At 43.7% G+C, this 19644-nt stretch overlaps 1 protein-coding gene across 1 annotated transcript in view; it reads left to right on the top strand.

The window, feature by feature from the left end:
- The window catches only part of TMPRSS3 (transmembrane serine protease 3), a 265492-nt gene that overhangs the window by 137083 nt on the left and 108765 nt on the right, over nt 1-19644 (top strand). Inside the window, exons 7-8 of the mRNA XM_086948584.1 lie at nt 6365-6408; nt 18887-19052. Coding sequence (XP_086804710.1) covers nt 6365-6408; nt 18887-19052 — 210 coding nt within the window. The remainder of the gene's footprint in view (nt 1-6364; nt 6409-18886; nt 19053-19644) is intronic.

The raw sequence follows: 19644 nt of genomic DNA, 5'->3' as shown, positions 1-19644 counted from the left end.
ATTAAATATGATGGCTGAATAAATATGATGCATGAAATAGACGCACCCACCCACATCCATCCACCCATCCCATCCCCCAGCACCCACCCATCCATCCATTAATCCACCTGCACACATCCATACACACATCAGATGTTTATTAAATATGATGCATCCACTCATCAGGTGTTTATTAAATATGATGGCTGAATAAATATGATGCATGAAATAGACGAACCCAACCACATCCATCCACCCATCCCATCCCACCCACCCACCCATCCATCCATTAATCCACCTGCACACATCCATACACACATCAGATGTTTATTAAACATGATGCATCCACTCATCAGGTGTTTATTAAATATGATGGCTGAATAAATATGATGCATGAAATAGACGCACCCACCCACATCCATCCCATCCCACCCACCCACCCATCCATCCATTAATTCACCATCACCCATCCACCCATCCCACCCACCCATATCCATCCACCCATGCCACCCACGCACATCAATCCACCAGGAACCATCCAACCCACCCGGCCATCCATCCCCCAGCACCCATCCATCATCCATCCACCCATCAGATGTTTATTAAATATGATGCCTGAATAAATATGATGCATTTCTATGTTTCCAAATAAATTTACTTTAATAAAGACAATTTCCATTTTATAAACACAATTCCGCATATGCGCACAATTCCGCTGGTCGTATATCATTTTGGTATGAGTGGAGGCTCGAACCTTGTCTGCCAGCAGCAAAGTCTGGCAACCGATCCGTCAGACCACATATTTTTTTTATTTATTGACGTATTGTACGTGCCGGCTTGAATCAGATGTTAGTATCTTGAAAGAAATGACCTCAATTGCGTTGCATTTCTTTGTTTTTGAAATCAATTGCTTTATTTAACAAAGAAATATGCCCGGTAAAGAAATGTGTGTTCTGCGATGTGTCTTCAACAAAGCACCAAAGTCTCTTCTTAAATAAACATAAAGTATTCAGAAATGTCTGTTCTGCGATGTGTCTTCAACAAAGCACCAAAGTCTCTTCTTAAATAAACATAAAGACATAAAGTATGCCGGTATAAAAGGCCGGATTCCGATGTAATGGTTAACGATGTAGAAGGAAATGCGATGTACTTGCATGCGTCCTGACGGCATGCGATGTGATGTCGCGCACGATGTAACAGCAGCGATGCACTGTCAGCGCGATGCGATATATCCGCTGTAAGCGGTGCTTCCCCCAACACGTGCATGAGGGTTTTTTATTGGGACTTGATAGAACCACTCCCGCATACCCAATGTTATGCAGGACAAGTGATACTTCTCTTTTGATTAGTTGATATTTGATTCCAGGGAATCGAATGGATCACAAATTCCTCTCCTCCCCCGTATTGATTTGGAACACTATAATAAAAGTCACAAATACAGAAAACAATTAAGCAGAATGAATTGTAACACACACATACTGTGAAATGCAAACATTTCTTATGTAGAATCGAGGGGCCTACTTTTAGAAATAAACTGTTTGCATTGCAATATTAAATGTATGCAGGTTCCAATAGAAACATCCTTTGGCAACAAACAGCAAGCTATAGGGGACCATGGCACCCTTGGCACTCTTACTAACCCATACACTGGAGAACCAAACAACAATACAAGTCAGCAGTTTAATGCCATGTGGATTCCAGGGCCTAATGAAGTTGTCCATTTATAGAGTGGCCAATTTTAGCCCAGGATTTTCAATGAACAGGAGTTTTTCACTCTCTACCAGGCATCAAACCTGTAGTAAAAACTTTGTAAAACCCTTTCCCTGAATAGTACTCCAATAATGCGAGCCAATGCACTGCCGTGTAATTTTTAAAAATAGGAACAAGTGTCCAGATGTACAAAAAGATTTTCAAAATGTGCATCAGCTTTTTGAGACTGGTCTTTTATTTTGAAATGCAACCTATGCACTAATTTGCCACTTCACAAAATCTCCAGTCACAGGGTGTCTCAGAACAACTTGCCTAATAAATATGAATGAGGTTGGCCACTATTTATAATGCCCTGTGATTGGCTGCAAACACAGGAATGGTGATCTGTAAGGAATGCCAGAAAACCATCCCTTTGCTTACATTTTTTTAAAAGCAGCATATGTTGCTTAAAGGAACGGTTCTGCTTTAACAAAATTATTTCCCACATGGAAACACACAGGAGAGAGCAGGTGGTGGTCCCCTGACCACTCTCTGCTCCTCTTGCAGCCACCCAACACAATTTCCAAAAGAGAATCTGTCCATTGGAGACCGCTTCTACCATTTTATGATTCAGAGATGTTTTTCTGATTCACAAAATGGGTATCGGACATAGTATAAAGTCAATTTTGGAGCAGAAGTGTCACTTGCAGGAAATATAGACATGCCCCTCCGGCTGGAGTGCCCACCTGCATGTATATCTGGTATTGCACCTTTTTTGACCCTGGCATCATGCTAATCTAAGCCTGTACACAGAGGCCTAAGCCTCTTCCTACAAAGTGATGTCAGGACTTGTCCTATGATCCGGAGGGATGCACCAAGCATACCTCCATAATAGACAGAGGACTACTGCCCCCTGTCCTGGATGTAGCTCATAAAGTGTTGGTGGCAGTAGTAAGACTCTCAGTGTGAATAAGTCTCAGTACTAGAGCTAGAGAGATCCATTTTGGATGCCTCCAGCTTGGCATGGCACTCGAAAGAGGAGGAGGACTGCAACCCCAAGCAGTAGACATCCTGCATTCCTGTGATTGGAGGATGAAGAGCTATACACTGAAGTTTGTAGGGGAAGAGAGGAAGTTTGGAACTTAGAGTAACACCCTCCTGCTACAAATCTACAGAAACAAAGGTTACCTGGGGCTAACAGAAATGAGGGTTCTCAGGAAGTTACATTTTAAGAGAGAAACATCCATTATTATTGTGTATGTCTTGCATATTATAAGAACATTTTGACAGGCCCTATCACACCCACCTAGGTGTCATGCTTCATCACAGGGCTGTTACATCTGCCTATCAGTGTGCTAGGGTAGTGGATGGGCTCAGTGAGGCACTTCGAGAGCACTTTGGAGGTCATGGTGAGCTCACTGACGATGAGGTATTGGATCTAAATGAAGAAAGATACAAATCCCTTGCAGTGAAGCCTTTCTATTGCCCTTTATTCTGGGAAATTCACTGTGGGAATTAAAAGTTAAACATAGTGACTGAGGGATTACCCCCTTAGTCACTATTTTGAATTTTTAATTTCCCACAGTGAATTTCCCAGAATAAAGGGCAATAGACTCCCTCGTCAAGACATACAGAAAACACAGGTAAAAGACATTAGAACGACTGCTGTAATTCATGAGATGCAGCAACTATTGATAGGTCTCAGAAGACCAGAGAAGCAAAAGATAGCGGCATAGCACAGCATTTTCATGCAGCACTTGTGGAGGTGGGAAAACACTCCAACAAAATGGTGTCTGAGAAACGGTGCAGTGTTGTAGTAGAGTAATATGTAATATACATGCAGCATTTCTATCATTCCATGAGACATTTCACATATCCTTTGTATCCATGGAACATGCTCAGTGGTCACACACTGTGTATTAATCCATATAGTAATATCCAACATTGTCACATAGGAGCCAACAAGGGGTCAAAAAAATCTAAAAGTTCTAAGAGTACTCCCGTCATCAAGGGAAAACTCTGGCGAATGGCATACCCTGTGAGCGCAGCATCCATAAGTTACTGAAATGTGGGGGCAAGTGACAAAGTCGATGTTGTGTGACCAATGGACATGCAGGATGTGTAAACATGATCACGTATGACATCTGAGGTCACCGGGCTGAGCATGTATGGACACGTTGCCATGGACCTGGTGTCTGAGGTCAGGGGCTGCCTATAAATTGTGTTCATAATAACATGCATGATAAATAGGGAATGAATAAGAAATTTGAAATAGGAGTATTAACAATGAATCAGACCAACTTATACTGCAAAGCAAAAGTGCAACCAAAGGGGATGAAGGACGGAGTGTTGAACATTGCAAGCACTCACCCCCAGTCAACTGATCTGGGATGAGTCCATCATCATTCTTTAGCTCACTCCGCCAGCCCAGTTTGGACATGGCCATATGCAAATCAGTCTGACCCTGTGCCTCATGGGAACAGTCCAGCGGAACTGCCAAGCCATGTCTTCCCTGGACCGGAAACAAGCATCCTGGGACCGGTTTCTGGCTAATCAGCCTTCATCAGCCAGGGTAGCTTGAATCCAGTGGCAAAGTGAGCAAGGGACCCACTTCGGGCATACCCTGCCAACCTAGGGCGAACAAAGCAAAGCCAAAGGGGATGTAGGATGGAGTGTTGAACATTGCAAGCACTCACCCCTTGTCAACTGATCAGGGTTTAATCCATCGTCATTCTTTAGCTTACTCCACCACCCCAGTTCAGACGTGGCCATACGCAAATCAGTCTGACCCTGTGCCTCATGGGAACAGTCCAGCCCGAACTGCCAAGCCATGTCTTCCCTGGACCGGAAACAAGCATCCTGGGACCGGTTTCTGGCTAATCAGCCTTCATCAGCCAGGCTCGCTTGAATCCAGTGGCAAAGTGAGCAAGGGACCCACGTCTGCGCATACCCTGCCAACTTAGGGCGAACAAAGCAAAACCAAAGGGGATGAAGGACGGAGTGTTGAACATTGAAAGCACTCACCCCTATTCAACTGATCTGGGTTTAATCCATCATCATTCTTTAGCTTACTCCGCCACCCCAGTTCAGACATGGCCATATGTAAATCAGTATGACCCTGTGCCTCATGGGAACAGTCCAGTCCGAACTGCCAAGCCATGTCCAACCTGGCCCGGAAACAAGCATCCTGGGACCGGTTTCTGGCTAATCAGCCGTCATCAGCCAGGCTAGCTTGATTTCAGTGGCATAGTGAGCAAGTGACCCACGTCTGGGCATACCCTGCCAACTTAGGGCAAACAAAGCAAAACCAAAGGGGATGAAGGACGGAGGGCCCGATTCACAGAATGAATTTAAGACTCAATCCTAAACTTACTACTATTTTGGTATTCACAGAATGCACTTACTACTTTTGGCATTCACAGAATGGACTTACTACTTTTGGTATTCACAGAAGTTAGGATTTTGTCTTAAGTTTGTCTTAAGACAGATTTAAGACAGACTTAAGACAGACTTGAGACAGACTTAAGACAAAATCCTAACTTCTGTGAATACCAAAAGTAGTAAGTTCATTCTTTGAATGCCAAAAGTAGTAAGTGCATTCTGTGAATACCAAAATAGTAGTAAGTTTAGGATTGAGTCTTAAGTTCATTCTGTGAATCGGGCCCGGAGTGTTTAACATTGCAAGCACTCACCCCCAGTCAACTGATCTGGGTTTAATCCATCATTATTCTTTAGCTCACTCCACCACCCCAGTTCAGACATGGCCAAAGCAAAAGTACAACATTCAAGTTCAAGTCCGATATCACACAGCTCATGAACTGGTGGGCCCATTCCTGACCTGCCATTTCACAGTACTGTGCTTCTCCAAGAGTTACCCCTGCACTGCCTGCTTACTGCTTTTGCAAAGAAAATGCAAATTTACAAGCCCCTTGTGCTGCCAGTGCCTCATTGGCAGCGCATTTCCCTGCCCCATATTTATAAGAACAGGAAAAGCCACCCTGCGTACTTTTCCTGTCCTTTTAAATATGGCCCCTTTACATGCAGCAATTTGCGTGTAAGGGGCGTTCCATGGGTGTTGCTGTGGGTGTTCCCACGCAAAACACCCATGGAACGAGACACATTTCCAGATTTACGAGGAATCGTAAACCTGGAAATGCGTCAGTATGCTACACCACCCTTTGGGTGGCGTAGCAAGGTGCAATGAGGAGAAATGGTTTCATTTCTCCTCGTTTTTTTCTCTTTCAATGCGTGCTGCATTCTACAGCACGCATTGAAAGAGGAAAATACTTGTAGTGATTTGTTTTTGTGCAGGAAGGTACTCCTTCCTGCACAAAAACAATCTCCCCATGACGCAGGCAGCTGTTTGTGCGCCAGCGCTGGGGAGAGCACAGGAATGTGACATATTATTGTAAACATGTCACATTCCTGTGCTCTGAAAGTGCTGCTGCGTGGCCCAGCGGCAGTACTTGTGGTGCCGTGCTGTGGCTCCTTCTTGTAGATCTGCCCCAAAATGTTTATGTTTAGTACTGCACTTTGCACCTCTGAATCTTAGTCTTCATTGGCACAAAGCACTACATAAAGAAGTTAACATTAAACCACATCTGCTTCTAACTGAAAGGTAAATGTGAATAAACTTGAAATTATAAATTTATGCTAGAATGTAATTGCAAGTTATTCTTTTCCTTTTCCATTCCAGGGAACAGTGCACTTCAGGCAATGTAACTTCTCTGACATGTGTGGGTAAGTCTATACGTATTTAGTATTGTGTTAAGAAGAAAACTACAGGAGTTTCAGAAAAAGCGTGAAAACCTGGTTGTTTGATCAATAATCTTTGCCTTCGGATCTGCTCTCTCTCCAGTTGTGCCCTGTGTCTTTGCTGATTTCGGCGCCGGGAAACCCTTTGTGGGTAGCTGTGCGCCTTATAAATGCTATAAAATAAATAAAAAATAAATAAATTATTGGTATAGCAACAAATGATATATCAATAAAGTCTTAAAACTCTAGGAAGAAGAATTTTTGAAGAGCTACTTTTCATATAATGCAAACGTCCTATGTGAAGGTTCTGGAGCATAGACAAGTCAAGCTTTACAAGGAAACTAAAAAGTTTGCCCTATGTTATTTGATTTGGAGTTGCTTTAGACCGCTCGATCAGGGAAAAAAGTAAATTGAAAATGTCCTATTAGGCAATGTAGGATCTCAGTGCTTAATGTTTGCAGACAGCATGTCCTCCATAGCTAAGATTAGTGGATATTTTAGCTTCAGTTTGGGTCACAGAATACATTTGCCCAATTCATTATCATACCTGTAAAGGAAAAGGATAATAAAGGGATTCAAAATCTTGGTCTATACAATGGGAAGCTAGAAAATAGTTTTTCTGGGTCTAAGAGTTTCTAGAGATGTAAGGATGGTCCCATAATTTAATCTGACTATCTTGAAGAAAGAACTGAAATCGGAGTTTGACAGATGACATACATTTAATCTAGTTATAAGGCCAAAACTGATATCATAAGAGTACGTGTTTTAGCCACAATTCCAAATATATATTCCAATATGTCTGTATATCAGGTAGTAATAATCTATATAAACATCTCCTTCTCAGTTTACCTGTTATCCAAGATATACTCATCCATATCATTAGTTAGATTAAAGATCCCCAACAAAAAGGTGGTTTTCCAGTTGTAAAGAATATCATAAAGCCTTTACATGTATTTAAATGCAGCACTGACTTAAAAGAATCAGTTCTGAAACATAACATGGGTAATCATTATTATTATTGTTTCATATCTAAAGCTCACAATTGCCTGAAAGTTGACCTGGCGCTAAAATGTAACAGTATGGCATTCCTTCGCTTTAAAATGTAACAGTATGGCAACCCTTCTCTACAGCAATTACAGTAAATAACCAGATTTTAAGCAAGAATGAAGGAAGGCAAGAGAGAAGGAAAGAGAAGAAGAAATTAGGGAAAAGGGAAAATGAAAAAAGGAAAGAAAGAAAGAAAGAAAGAAGGAAGGAAGGTAAGAGAAGGTAGAAAAGAAAGAGAGAAAGAAAGAAAGATAAAAAGAAAAGGAGGATTTAATATACCAAAAGTACCAAACACACAATTTGGTGTGCTGTAAAATAGTTGTAGTCAGAAAAGCAAAACAATCCAAAACGAATTTACAACCGCATTGGCAGGAGATGGGATATGAGTCTGACATATTTTAGTAAAACAACAGGTTCTGTTTAACACCTGACCTAAAAACTAACTTTTGGTATTGACATACTGCAAAAACTTCCTTGATATATATTAAATGTCAATACTATTAAGGGACTGTTTGATGTGTTTCATTCATCTTTTTCTTTTTTTAATCTATCCAAAAGTACAGGCTAATAGGATTTGTATGATTAGTCGAAGTATTGATGCAATGTGATTTGTATGATTTAAACATTTCTTAAGCGCTTAATGTTAATGGTTTATTTTTAAGCAAGTAAGACATGGTAAAGTATTCGATATGCAGTTATCAGTATATCTCACTGTTCTTCTATTACAAAATGTTGTATTTCTATATTAGATTTTAAATGGGTGTTAATTTTGTTTTCATTATATATATCTTTTGAAGTTAATACAATTATCTAAAAGCCAACAATAGTATAGAAAATAGTATTCCTTGCTCAGAATAGCTCCGCCTTAGGTAACAAATGAAACTACTGAAATAACGAGGAGGTATTGTGCAGCCGGGGAAGTGCATGATTCTTATATGCACAAGAAAAGGAAAGTGAGTTTGCAACAATGACATCTCCCAAGCAGATGTCCCTCATGCACACAGCATGTCCAACATGGCCTCAAATGGGCATTCTTCATTACACAACCAAGGAAAGAAAGTGAGGCAGCAGCAATGAAATATCCCGAAGTCATGACAGTGGACAGAAAATTGGCACCAAAATAAAAGTGGCTCCCACTAAGGAATCACAACGCCAAGAAAGTTGTCCATGTTTGAAAAATAGGGCTGTTTTGTACTCTTACAGACATGCTGTGCAGGTGTTTTGCAAGGTATGTCAGGCTACAGGCATTTGTACTTCTACTGGCAAAGTTTGTTTTAATATAGAAAGAACTCAACTGTAAAATGCGGCCGCCCAGAACATAAAACCAAACTTGTTCCAAATTGGGTTTCTGGTTGACTGGATGTGAGCCCTGGTCAAGCAGAAACTGAAATCCTAGTCAGGGTAAGGCACAAGCAAACTCAAAATTAACCTGTGCTCAGCCCCCTGGTAGCTTTTCACTAAGCAGTCAGGCTTAACTTAGAGGCAATGTGTAAAATATGTATGCAGCACTTCAAACAGTAAAACAGTGAAAGTACCATTCAAAAACTTCCCAATACCATGTTAGAAAAATAGAGCCTAATTTAATAAATAAAACAAGACCAAAATGACAAATATCAAAGTAGTAAAATTGGAGACATTGAAGTTTATAGTTTTTAGAGAAAATACTGTCACAAGGCATAGAGTGCCAACTATGGAAATCTGTTCGGGACAAAGTCACAAGTTCAGGCTGACCGTGCTGGAGCGTTGGTCGGCTACAGAGACACAGTTAGGCCTGTGGAACAGAGTGCCTTAAACCCTGGCTTGTGGAGCTTTGCGTGAATATGTGTCAAAGATGTGTTGCACAGCCAAGGTGATGCATCAGTTCCGAGATGCGGCAAAGCTGTTGTGCGTAGGTCCTGTTATGTCTCCATTGAGGGTCCTGTAGAAAGGACTTGCACTGCGAAGTCCCGAGTCAGGATGAGTCGTGCAGTCCAAGCGATGTGTCGGTTCCAAGGAGCTGCGAGGCTGCGATGCTGAGTCCAGCATCGTAGTAAAAGCTGCTGTCAGCAAGAGATGCAAGGGCCCGTGCCGAGGATGCGGGCTGTGGTGGCTATGGAAGTCTTTGCGATGGGTCCAATCTACACAGCAGCATGAGTTCTGCTCGGGGTTGTGTAGCAGAGGGGATGTGTCAGTTCTGCTGGATCCACAGAGGCTGGCAAATCACCTTAAGCCCATTTCCAAGTTTCCAGGACTGGGGAGGCACCACATGGCATGGTAGACCCACAGATGGCAGATTCCAGGTGCAGATGCAAGGTTGTTGGAAGCTTGTTATGTCCAACAGGCTTTGGCAGGATGCCAGCCAACTAGCCCTTAGAGTCACTCTTGGTTTTAGGTTCAAGTGATGCAGGTACAGTCCTTCTCACCCAGGCAAGAGGACAGCAGGCCAGCTCAGCAAAGCAGGAGTCCAGCAGAGTGCAGTCCAAAAGAGTGGAAGTCCTTCAGCAGCACAACAGTCCTTCTTCCTTGCAGAGTATCCACAGGTTCAGAAGTGTACAGAAGAGTTGGTGTTTGAGGTCCTTGTTTAATACACAGTTGTACCTTTGAAGTGGGAAGAAGCTTCTAGAAATATGCCTTTGAAGTGTACGGATGCCCTGCCTTCCCTGACATGGCTCCAGGGATTATACAGCCTTTTGTGTGGTGACAGGACACAGCCTATTCAAGTGTAAGTGGGGCTGTGCACAGATCCTCTCTCCCATCCTGCAAGTGATAGCCCATCCATTTGTACCTACTCCCATCGTGTGTGGCTGTCTAGGAGGAATACACAAAGCCCAAATATCACACATACACAGTCATGTGACCATGGACTAGTTGCAGGCACCAAATGGCCAAGGCAAGAAAATGCCAACTTCCTAAAAGTGGCATTTTCAGAATTGTAATTTAAAATGTGACTTCACCATAAGTTAGTATTTTAAATTCGGATTCCAGAGGCACCAAAAATGCGCTGGGGATCTCTTCCCATTTGGAAATTACACATATAAAACGTAACAAGGCAACTCTAATGCTGTCCTTTGGGAGAGATATGCCTTGTAGTAGTGAAAAACAAATTTAAGACTTTTTTACCACCAGGACATGTAAAACTTAAAAGTACATGCCCATGTTTTAAATACACTGCACCTCACCCTTAGGGCTGTCCGGGGCCTACCTAATGGGTGACTTATTTGTATTTAAAAGATAGTTTGGTCCTGGCAAAATGTTTATTTTGCCGGGCCGCCATGGTAGGTTAAAACTGCACACACAGGCTCTTCAATGGCAGGCCTGAGCCATGTCTAAAGGCTACAAAAGTGGATGGCACGATCAGTGATGCAGGTCCATTAGTAGAATTTACTCTACAGACCCTGGATGCATTTAATGCCACCTTAGTGGGGACTTACATGTAAATTAAAATATTCAAATTGGGTATACGTCAATGTTACCATGTTTAAGCAGAGAGCACACGCACTTAAGCACTGGTTAGCAGTGGTAAGGTTCGCAGAGTTCTAAGGCCAATAAAATGAACTCAGCAGAAAGTATGAGGAGGAAGGCCTTCTGGTACTGCCAGATTTCCCTACAGGCCAGTCCGACCCCGAAAAGTGGTAAATCTGCGGCCGCAGTAGTGCAGTCTTTCATCATATATTAGGCAAGTACATCACTGGTGACAATAACACACAGAAGAGCTGACTACTCAAGTTTTCCAATGTAATTTGGTATTAGTTTTTCGATCCTGTAAGTTACTTTGATTCTATTACTTATAATTTTGTACTTATAGCTTTGTTCTTCCATTTTTCGATTAAGGACTTCCAAGTATAATAATTGAAAAAAATTGAATAATCTCAACAAGAACAGTGGTCCTTCCCTCTTTTAAAGTTAAAACATTTGCATTGTGGATAAAAGGGAGACAAAATGTGATGATAACTGTGAGAACTTGGCATGGTATATGCTGTCCACTAATTAAAGTGGGCACCTTGCACTAGTCGACACAACCCTTATAGTGATTTAAGAGGTCAAAGATAACCTTAGAAAGCTATCCAAGTGGTAGCTGTGGAGAGCAGCCTTCTGGCTTAGTCTTGAAGGAATGTCAAGCCGCTTGTTTTACCAGAATGCAACCTTATAGTATTGGTTAAATGAAGGAAGAACCACATAGTAGTTATAAAAATATGTATTTATTAATATACCACTCTGTAGTATGACATAGTATCTCCTACACAGAGATAATCACAAAGCACACAATACTGTAGCAAAGAAAGAATAGTAATTAGCACTAATACACAGTGAGCTCTAGGGGAAGACCAAACCATATACTAAAATAGTGATATAAGAACCACGTCTTGAGCCAAGACAGTGTCTAGAGGATGTAGAATCATTGGGACCCCAAGGAACCAACCAAGGTGAGTAAGTAGGGACGCCATGGTGGACGAGTGCAGCGTGGTAACACGACCGTGTGCTCTGTACAATTCTATTGGGAAGTCGCTGTTGAAGTTTTAAAGTTTAAGGACCCTTCCCAGTGGACTTCAAAGAAACTCCTTGGAAGTTAGGAGGTTGGAGAGCCACCCCACCCGTGGATAGCATAGTATCAGAGTTACCTATTCTAGGGAAGCCAGGTGCATGAGTCTGAAGTGGCCTCGGAAACCGCTGTCGAACCCAATGGAGGACTTCGATGAAGAGCCTCTGCTAGAAGGAAGAAAAGTGTCAGTTGGAATCCTAAGGTGGATTCTTGTCGAAGAGTACCTGAAAGCAGAGGGTACATAGTCTGGGTCACTCAGGAGTGACCAGGGGCGCAGTAGAAAAATACCCACCGCTGTTGGATGCTTAAGGTGCGTTGATGGAGTTCTTGACTCTGCACCCACAGGGACCAGGAGATGTTGAGGACAACCCAGGAGCTGGATACGAGCTGTTTCACAAAGGATGTTGAGTGCTGAGGGGTCGGTGTCTGACGGGAGCACCAACAAGCCTTGGCAACGGCAACCCATACAGAAGGTCAAGGAAGGTTACGGTTCGGGCCAACAAGGTCAAGGAGACTCACCAAAGTCAGGGGAGTCAGGGCAGGCCTGGAGCAATTAAGAGAGCCCAAGAAAAGCAAAGTTGACCCTCAAGGGGACTCACAGGCCGGAGGCACAGGAGTCGCAAGAGGATCTCAAGTGATTTCATCAAACAGCAGCCCAGAGAGCACTTCGTGCAAGGAAGCTGAAGTTCTTAGTAGGAAATGGTGCCAGAGGTTGGGGCTACTAGGAGCCCAATGCACTTCCTCAGGAAACGCCCCAAAAAATATTCACGTACAAATGAACGCGGTTCACAGGGGTACGAGTATCTCAGTACCCATGAGGGATTCTGTCCTCATCTTGGTAAGAGTGCAGCTCGGACCTCGAGGGACATAGAAACCCACCTCTTGTGTTGCTGGAGCCTTCGGAGTCTGTAGGAGCTCAGGAGCAACAAACCGGTCAGTCGTGATGTGGTGCCTGCAAACGCAGGGGAGTGACTCCTTCACTCCAAGGGAGGTATCTTCAGTTGTCCTTGATGTTCCACAGGTCCTGCATGAAAGAGGTATGGTGCACAGGCACAGAAAATGCTTCAGACTGAGAGGGAAACGAAGTCAGGCCCAAACGAAGTCCAGTGAAGTTCGGAGTGTCCAGACAGTTAAAATTCAGTGGTTTCTGGTTCAGAATCTTGTCCACATCGAATCTAGGGTCCTGCAGCCATGTAAGCCCTTTTGTACCAACTGGACAGGGGATGGACAGATTGAGGGGACCCTCCCAGGGGAGAGTCTAGACAGTGGGGAGGTTACTCCCATGTCCTTTCTCCAGTTTTGCGCCAGAGCAGGAGCCAATGGCTCCCAGGATTGGTTTGAACTGGCCTATGCACAGGGACTCCAAATGTCTCCCTCATGCAGACTTTCGGTCGCTGTCAAGCGCACCCACCCCGCCCTAATACACTAAATTCTGTCTGGGAGGGGGGTCACACCTCCCTGTGACAGGGTGCCTATTATTCTGCCTTCCCCTGCTCGAGCTCGGCTCAGCAGCAGGAGGGCAGAAATGTGTCTCTGGTTGGCAGCACCCACTTTGTGCTTCCCGGGACTAGAAGGCTGGTACCGGGAAAACCAGGGACCCAACGAAGCTCGCTTCTGAGGGGTGGAATCATACCTCCCACACTGGATACCAGTGTGGGAGGTATGATTCCACAATGTTTGACACCAAACACAATTGGGTTGCTGTCATCCATTTTAGAGTTGGTCATCACGCGGTTGCATAATGCCACTCTATATGTCGTAAATGGCTGCTGCACCAACAACCCGGGAGAATGGACTCCGTAGGCTGCAGGGGTGTCCTCCTCATGCAGTGGCACCCTTTCACTTAGAACCAAGCACCCTGCCTTCAGGATTGTTAAGGCCTGCTTTGGGGGTGACTTATAGGTTTTAAGTGTAGTGACCCTTAGATATAGTAAACCTATCTCTTAAGTAAGTGGGGCATGTACCAACTTACAGAGGCTGCAATGGCAGACCTGTAGTTCCATTTTTCATGGCCTTTCATGGGTGGCATAATACATGCTTCAGCCCATGGGAGGCCTCTGGGGTACCTATGCCCTGGATACATAGGTACCATATACTAGGGACTGACAAGGGTACCCCAGTATCCAATCTGGAGTGTACCAAAGTACATAACATAACAGTTTAGGGAAAAAGGAGATAGACTGGGGTGATGATTAGCAGGATCCCAGTCAGACAAGTCAAAAACAGTATCACATTTAGCAAAAAGTTGGGGTAACCATGAGAAGCAGATCCTACTTTCCTACAATCCCCAATGTTCCCTGTCCCACAAGACTTGAACCTTTGGCAAGTCTACACAAAAAAATCATTTCTTGAGTGAGAGAAAAGGTTGGGTCATCAATGACAAAAGTGAATGCTTTGATGAGCTGGAGAAAGTCAGAATAATGGACTACGAGCCATAAAATGACTGCATCATTGTTGGATGTGGTCACACAAACCTATGCAAAACCATACGGTAAAGTCGTTTAGATGTCCTTTTTTATCTGATTAGGATACAAGAATATGGGTGTCTACACTACTTAACTTATTCCTTTTAAGAATTTGTCATTTGCATTTATGTATCAATGAGTCAGATTATTCAATTTTCTTTGTAGTTTTAGGCTCAGAAGATATTATGTTCTGATGCACCAAAGACGGCAAAGGCCGGCAAGCCGAGTGTGTTCAGCAGAATCAAAATGACTACATGTGTACTTCGTGGGAATGTTTTAAGAAGTACTGTGTTGAACAAACTTATTGTGATGTTCTGTGTAGTTGTTCTACAAACGTTGCACAGATTTGATGTTCTGTGGCAGGTGCGGCATGAGGCCAAACCCATTGTTCTTGGTGCCATTGCATAAGCATGGGACTGCTTTTAGGACGGTTCACCTTTGGTTGGCTGAAAATAGTCCAGGCAACTGTTTTTGTTTGCCTGATTTGGTCTGCTTCAGCCTATCCTCCATGTCTTATGCAGTTGTGCCACTGTCAGGGCAAGAGGTCTATATTTGTGGCGCATACCACTGTGCTACCTAAAGAATTGCAGTGGAATTGCATAACAGCTAATCAGAAGATTTTGGGAAGGCTGTGGTGAACCATTCACCCATTTGTTTTCTTTGCATGGTAGTGAAGAAAAACCTCAAACATAAATGAACTGAGAGGTTATTTGCAGAAGCTGACAAAGTATCGAAAAGGATATACTTATTTGCTATTGCCTCCTACAGTGGGGCACCTTGATGAGGCAAAGGGCAGTAGAGTGAGGAGTGTGGTAGCACATAACAAGGAAGCTTGTGGAGGCAAAATATACATTTTCCAATGAATAAGGAGAATCATGAGAGTAGTGGTTCTTTAATCAAGTAAGGTGTTGTCGCGGAGACCGATACACTAGATGAGAGTGCTAAGATATAAGGAGCAATGATCAAATCTGAATCATGCTTTTCCAACTTTCACTGGATTGTTGCAGTTGCCTTGCATCCAAAATTGGGATCTCAGACAGTGGCAGCTGGTGAATTTTGAAAGTGGTGAGGCAGAAATGCTATACCCGGGTATAATGAGCGCAAAGCAAAGTGAGCAAGCCTGAAGTGCAAAAAGAGGTTGCAGGGGGTTCTCCTACAGCAAGAATGTTTTTTGTTTAAATTGATTCACATGGTGGATTTTACACCACATATTTATTGCATATTGTTGAAAAACAGGGATCCAAATATAGCATTTTAAAGCACAAGTGTGAAGAAAACATCAATCAATCACTGATGTGTTGAGCGTGGCTAATCATCTACAAAGGTGGCCAGGCGCTAGGATCTAGCTGGGATCGAAACATCAGTAACAAGCCAAAAATATGCTCAATCCTTAAACTGGTCTGCTTGCAAAATAGCCCCCGAGGAAAGCACTTTCAACCAACAGAAATAGGCACTCTGAGTGGTTCCTACCTGTGAGTTACATGACATCCATACTAGTGAGCATTAAATGTTAATGGCCTCATTTATGAGGTCCTACCAGCCCTTTTGAGCCGCCGTAACGTCACTTTTTGATGTTCTTTTGCCCACTGGCATATTTATAAGGCCACGATGGCCTTATAAATATGGGCCCCTTTCACTCAGAAAACTGTGTGAAAGGGGCGTTCCATTGGTGTTGCTTGGAGCGTTCCCAGCAACATCCATGGCTTTTTGTCAGATTTAGGAGAAATCGCAAGTCTGAGGCAGCTTTCTGCAGCACACATAGAAAGAGGAAAAAGCCTCTAGTTTCCCTTCCTGCACAAAAATAATCATCCCTGCAACGCAGGCACTTTTGCACCATGGTGCAAAGGTGCCTGCATTGGGGCACAGCAGCCCACTGTGCGCCGACGCTAGGGAAAGGACAAAAATGCGCCGTATCTAATAGATATGGCGCATTCCTTCCCTTTTCTTTTGCCGTAGGGCAGCGCAGCAGTTAGGCCTGCTGCACTGACCTACGTCAAAAACCCCACAAATGAGGCACTAAGAGTGCAGAGGCTGGAGAAATACAAACGGGATTTAAAACATAACGCAGTGATTGGGTTTTAAAACACAACAGTGATTGGGGTTATCTTTACTAATAAGAATGTATTTTTGTATTGTTTTTTGTAGCAATCCTAGACTAATGAAAGTTTGTAGAAAACAAACTATAAGGTTCTGAACCTGTTCTTTGCCATTTGCATGTAGCTATTTGATGATAGCTCATAGCTCGCTATGCTGTACTAGGACTATAACTTATGAACTGCAGGTAATAATAAGAGGCTCTCTGCGACAAAAGCAGTAACCCACAGAGCGATCCACATAAAATACAGTTATGTGACCTAAGAGATTTTTTTGCTTGTGTATATTGTGCAAGCTCGAACCACAGGAATTGGAGCACGGAGCACGTACTGGGACATTAAATGATTTGCCCAGAATCATAGGATGTTGAGCTGATACCCAGACTTGAACCTGATTATCCACTTCCACAGTCAGCAGCTCTGGGCTTTAGACCACATCCTAACCACATTACATGGTGTGGCTTTGCAGGAGACTCTGCTCTCTCCTGCAGGTACCTTATTCACCAGTCTTATCTTGACATTTTTATTATAGACTGATTTCCTGGGAAGTGGAAACAAGGAGTTCTGCAACAGATGACTTTAACCCATTGATATTTCAAACTGCAGCCGTCCCCACCCTTCCCAGCGTGGCTCCAGGTGTACCCTAAAACTAGCACTGGGTGAGAAGTGGAGGCAGTGTGTAAAAGAGAAACCTGCAGCAGGGTCCTGCTCTGGGAGTCCAGTAACACGAGTATTGGGGCCTCCCACACCGGCCTTTGATATCCGCCGGTGTATTTGCATTTTATATACAGACAGTGAAAGGCTCATGCACCTTCAGGACTTAGCTGTTTCCTTGGTTCGACTGTCAACCTCTCTAAAGACATGGGGCCAGATGTATGACCAGTGTAAATTGCGAGTCACAATTTGCGCTCGATTGCGATCACAATTTACAATGTACAACAGTGTCAGAGACAATGATTGCGAGCCTCATGAATATTAATGAGGCACTCCCAATTTGCGACCCCATTGGGAATAGCTTGTCCTCCCATGGATGGTGGCCTGCTGGGCTCAGTGGACCTTCATGTCTTTTAAAAATTGCAGCCCATTTTCCTTAGAGGATGGTTGAAGGCTCCATTCCCCACCTTCTGCTCCTATCCATCTTTATATACGCGCTGCGGTCCTGCCAACTAAACCAATCTCGATTCTTCTTTCATGTTGCTTGCATTAGTGGACAGAATGTCAGCAGGACCAGGATTGGATGGGGCAGCAGACACAGCGCTCATATAAAGACTAGGATGCTGTGTCTGTTATCTCTCGGCTCATAGCACACCACAGATTGTGAAGTGCACATGTCAGATTGCCCATGGAATACAAAACGGCCAAACTGACATTCACACTTCATTTCACTGCAATGTGCAGGGTGGCTGCCAATTATTTTGGTTGGAACAACCCGTAGAACGAAAGGTATCAGGCGTGGTGATAGAAGTCATGACTGGGACATAATTAAATGAACTTAAAACTGCAAAAAATATATATATTTTACATGCGACAGCTGGCACTCATGGGGGCAATGCCCTGGCGCTCCAAAGGATGAACTGCCCCTGGTGTCAGAGGCCCTTTCTGCCATTCAGTTGTTGTAGTTGTATTTGTAAGTGGGGGGCAGATGAGTGCAGGAGAAGAGTCTGGCTCTCAAGGCATAGAGGGAGATAAAATGGGTGTTGGCTCGTTAGTTTACTACCAACAATATGTATAGAAACAAGTATTACTGAATATTTTTATTTTGCACACTTGTTGAGGATTTTTGCAAGAGCACTGAGGAATGCAGTGGAGAAGTGTGGCTCAATGGTTAGAGGCGGCAGACCCGGAAGCTGAGATCGGCCCGGGACCAGGGTTCGATTCCCAACACAGCAGGGTCTTGGGTCAAAATGTCCGCTGGCCTGATAATTCTCGCTTCAGCGCCTACTCTAACCTTGGGCTCCACTCTGCAACTCTGGGCAATAGCTTGCTTAATCTTCACAACGGCCCCTTCAACGCAGGGGATGCCTGGTCTCACCTTGGAGGTGCCCAGAAGGGACCATCTCACAGGGAAAGCCAGGATGGGTTCCCCAGCCGTATACAGCGCCGGGACGCCCGCGGTGCGGACAGCTGTGCGCTTTACAAGTATACAACATTTACATTTATTTACAATGCTATCAAAGACTAAAAACTTCTGAGAGTATTAAAGCAGAAAAGGATAAATCAGTATTTGATTTGAGGGGCACAAATAGCTAATATACAAATGTAATCAAATTAGGCATTAGTTATCCAATGACCTAGAATACTAAAACATCACTGAAGTAATTGGAGCTTGTTTTTTACAGCATGTGGCAAGAGGCCCAAGTTCATGTCACGCATCGTTGGTGGAAACGCGTCAGCACCGGGACAGTGGCCCTGGCAGGCCAGTCTGAACTTCCAAGGTCACCTCCTGTGTGGTGGATCACTGATAACATCACAGTGGATTTTAACAGCTGCTCACTGTGTCTATGAGTAAGTGCTCTCCAGTAATGCTGTTGTACATTCAGGTGTAGACTAAATGTGTGTGATTACCTCACGGGTCACTGAAACAGCAGTGACTAAATTAATCATCAGTGTATGAACTTAGTGCGTGCAACAAACTGTGATGGCTTTGAGGTAGGGTAGAACTCTTTAGAATAGATTATTATGATCTCCAAAAGCAGCCGAGCTTCAAGGATCAAATTTGGTGATCTCTAACTATAAAGGTCATAGCAAAAATGCCTTACATAATGAATATACCACATGGGTATTGAAGGAGCTTGGCAGTTATAAATATTTACAATACAAATTGTTGCAATATTTAATAATAAACATCAATAAAAGAAATCAAGTTAAGTGAAACAGGAATACGTTTAACTTTTATGGGGGCAGCGGTCACAGGTTGCTTTCCTTGGATGACCTGACCCCAGGCCAACCCCCACGCCGCACGGCTCCTCCGCTGTGACCGCGTCTCTGCCCCCGGCGCCGCAGGTTCGCTCCTGGCCTCGGTGCCCCCCGGCTGCTACCTTCTCTGTTTTTTTCTGCTGTTGCCCAATTGTGATTTGTGCATTTGTTTTGTATTTCC

Source organism: Lissotriton vulgaris, unplaced genomic scaffold (assembly GCF_964263255.1).
Source record: "Lissotriton vulgaris unplaced genomic scaffold, aLisVul1.2 SCAFFOLD_2812, whole genome shotgun sequence".
In the NCBI taxonomy this organism is placed as follows: Eukaryota; Metazoa; Chordata; class Amphibia; order Caudata; family Salamandridae; genus Lissotriton; species Lissotriton vulgaris.
This window is presented reverse-complemented; position numbering and strand designations above follow the sequence as displayed.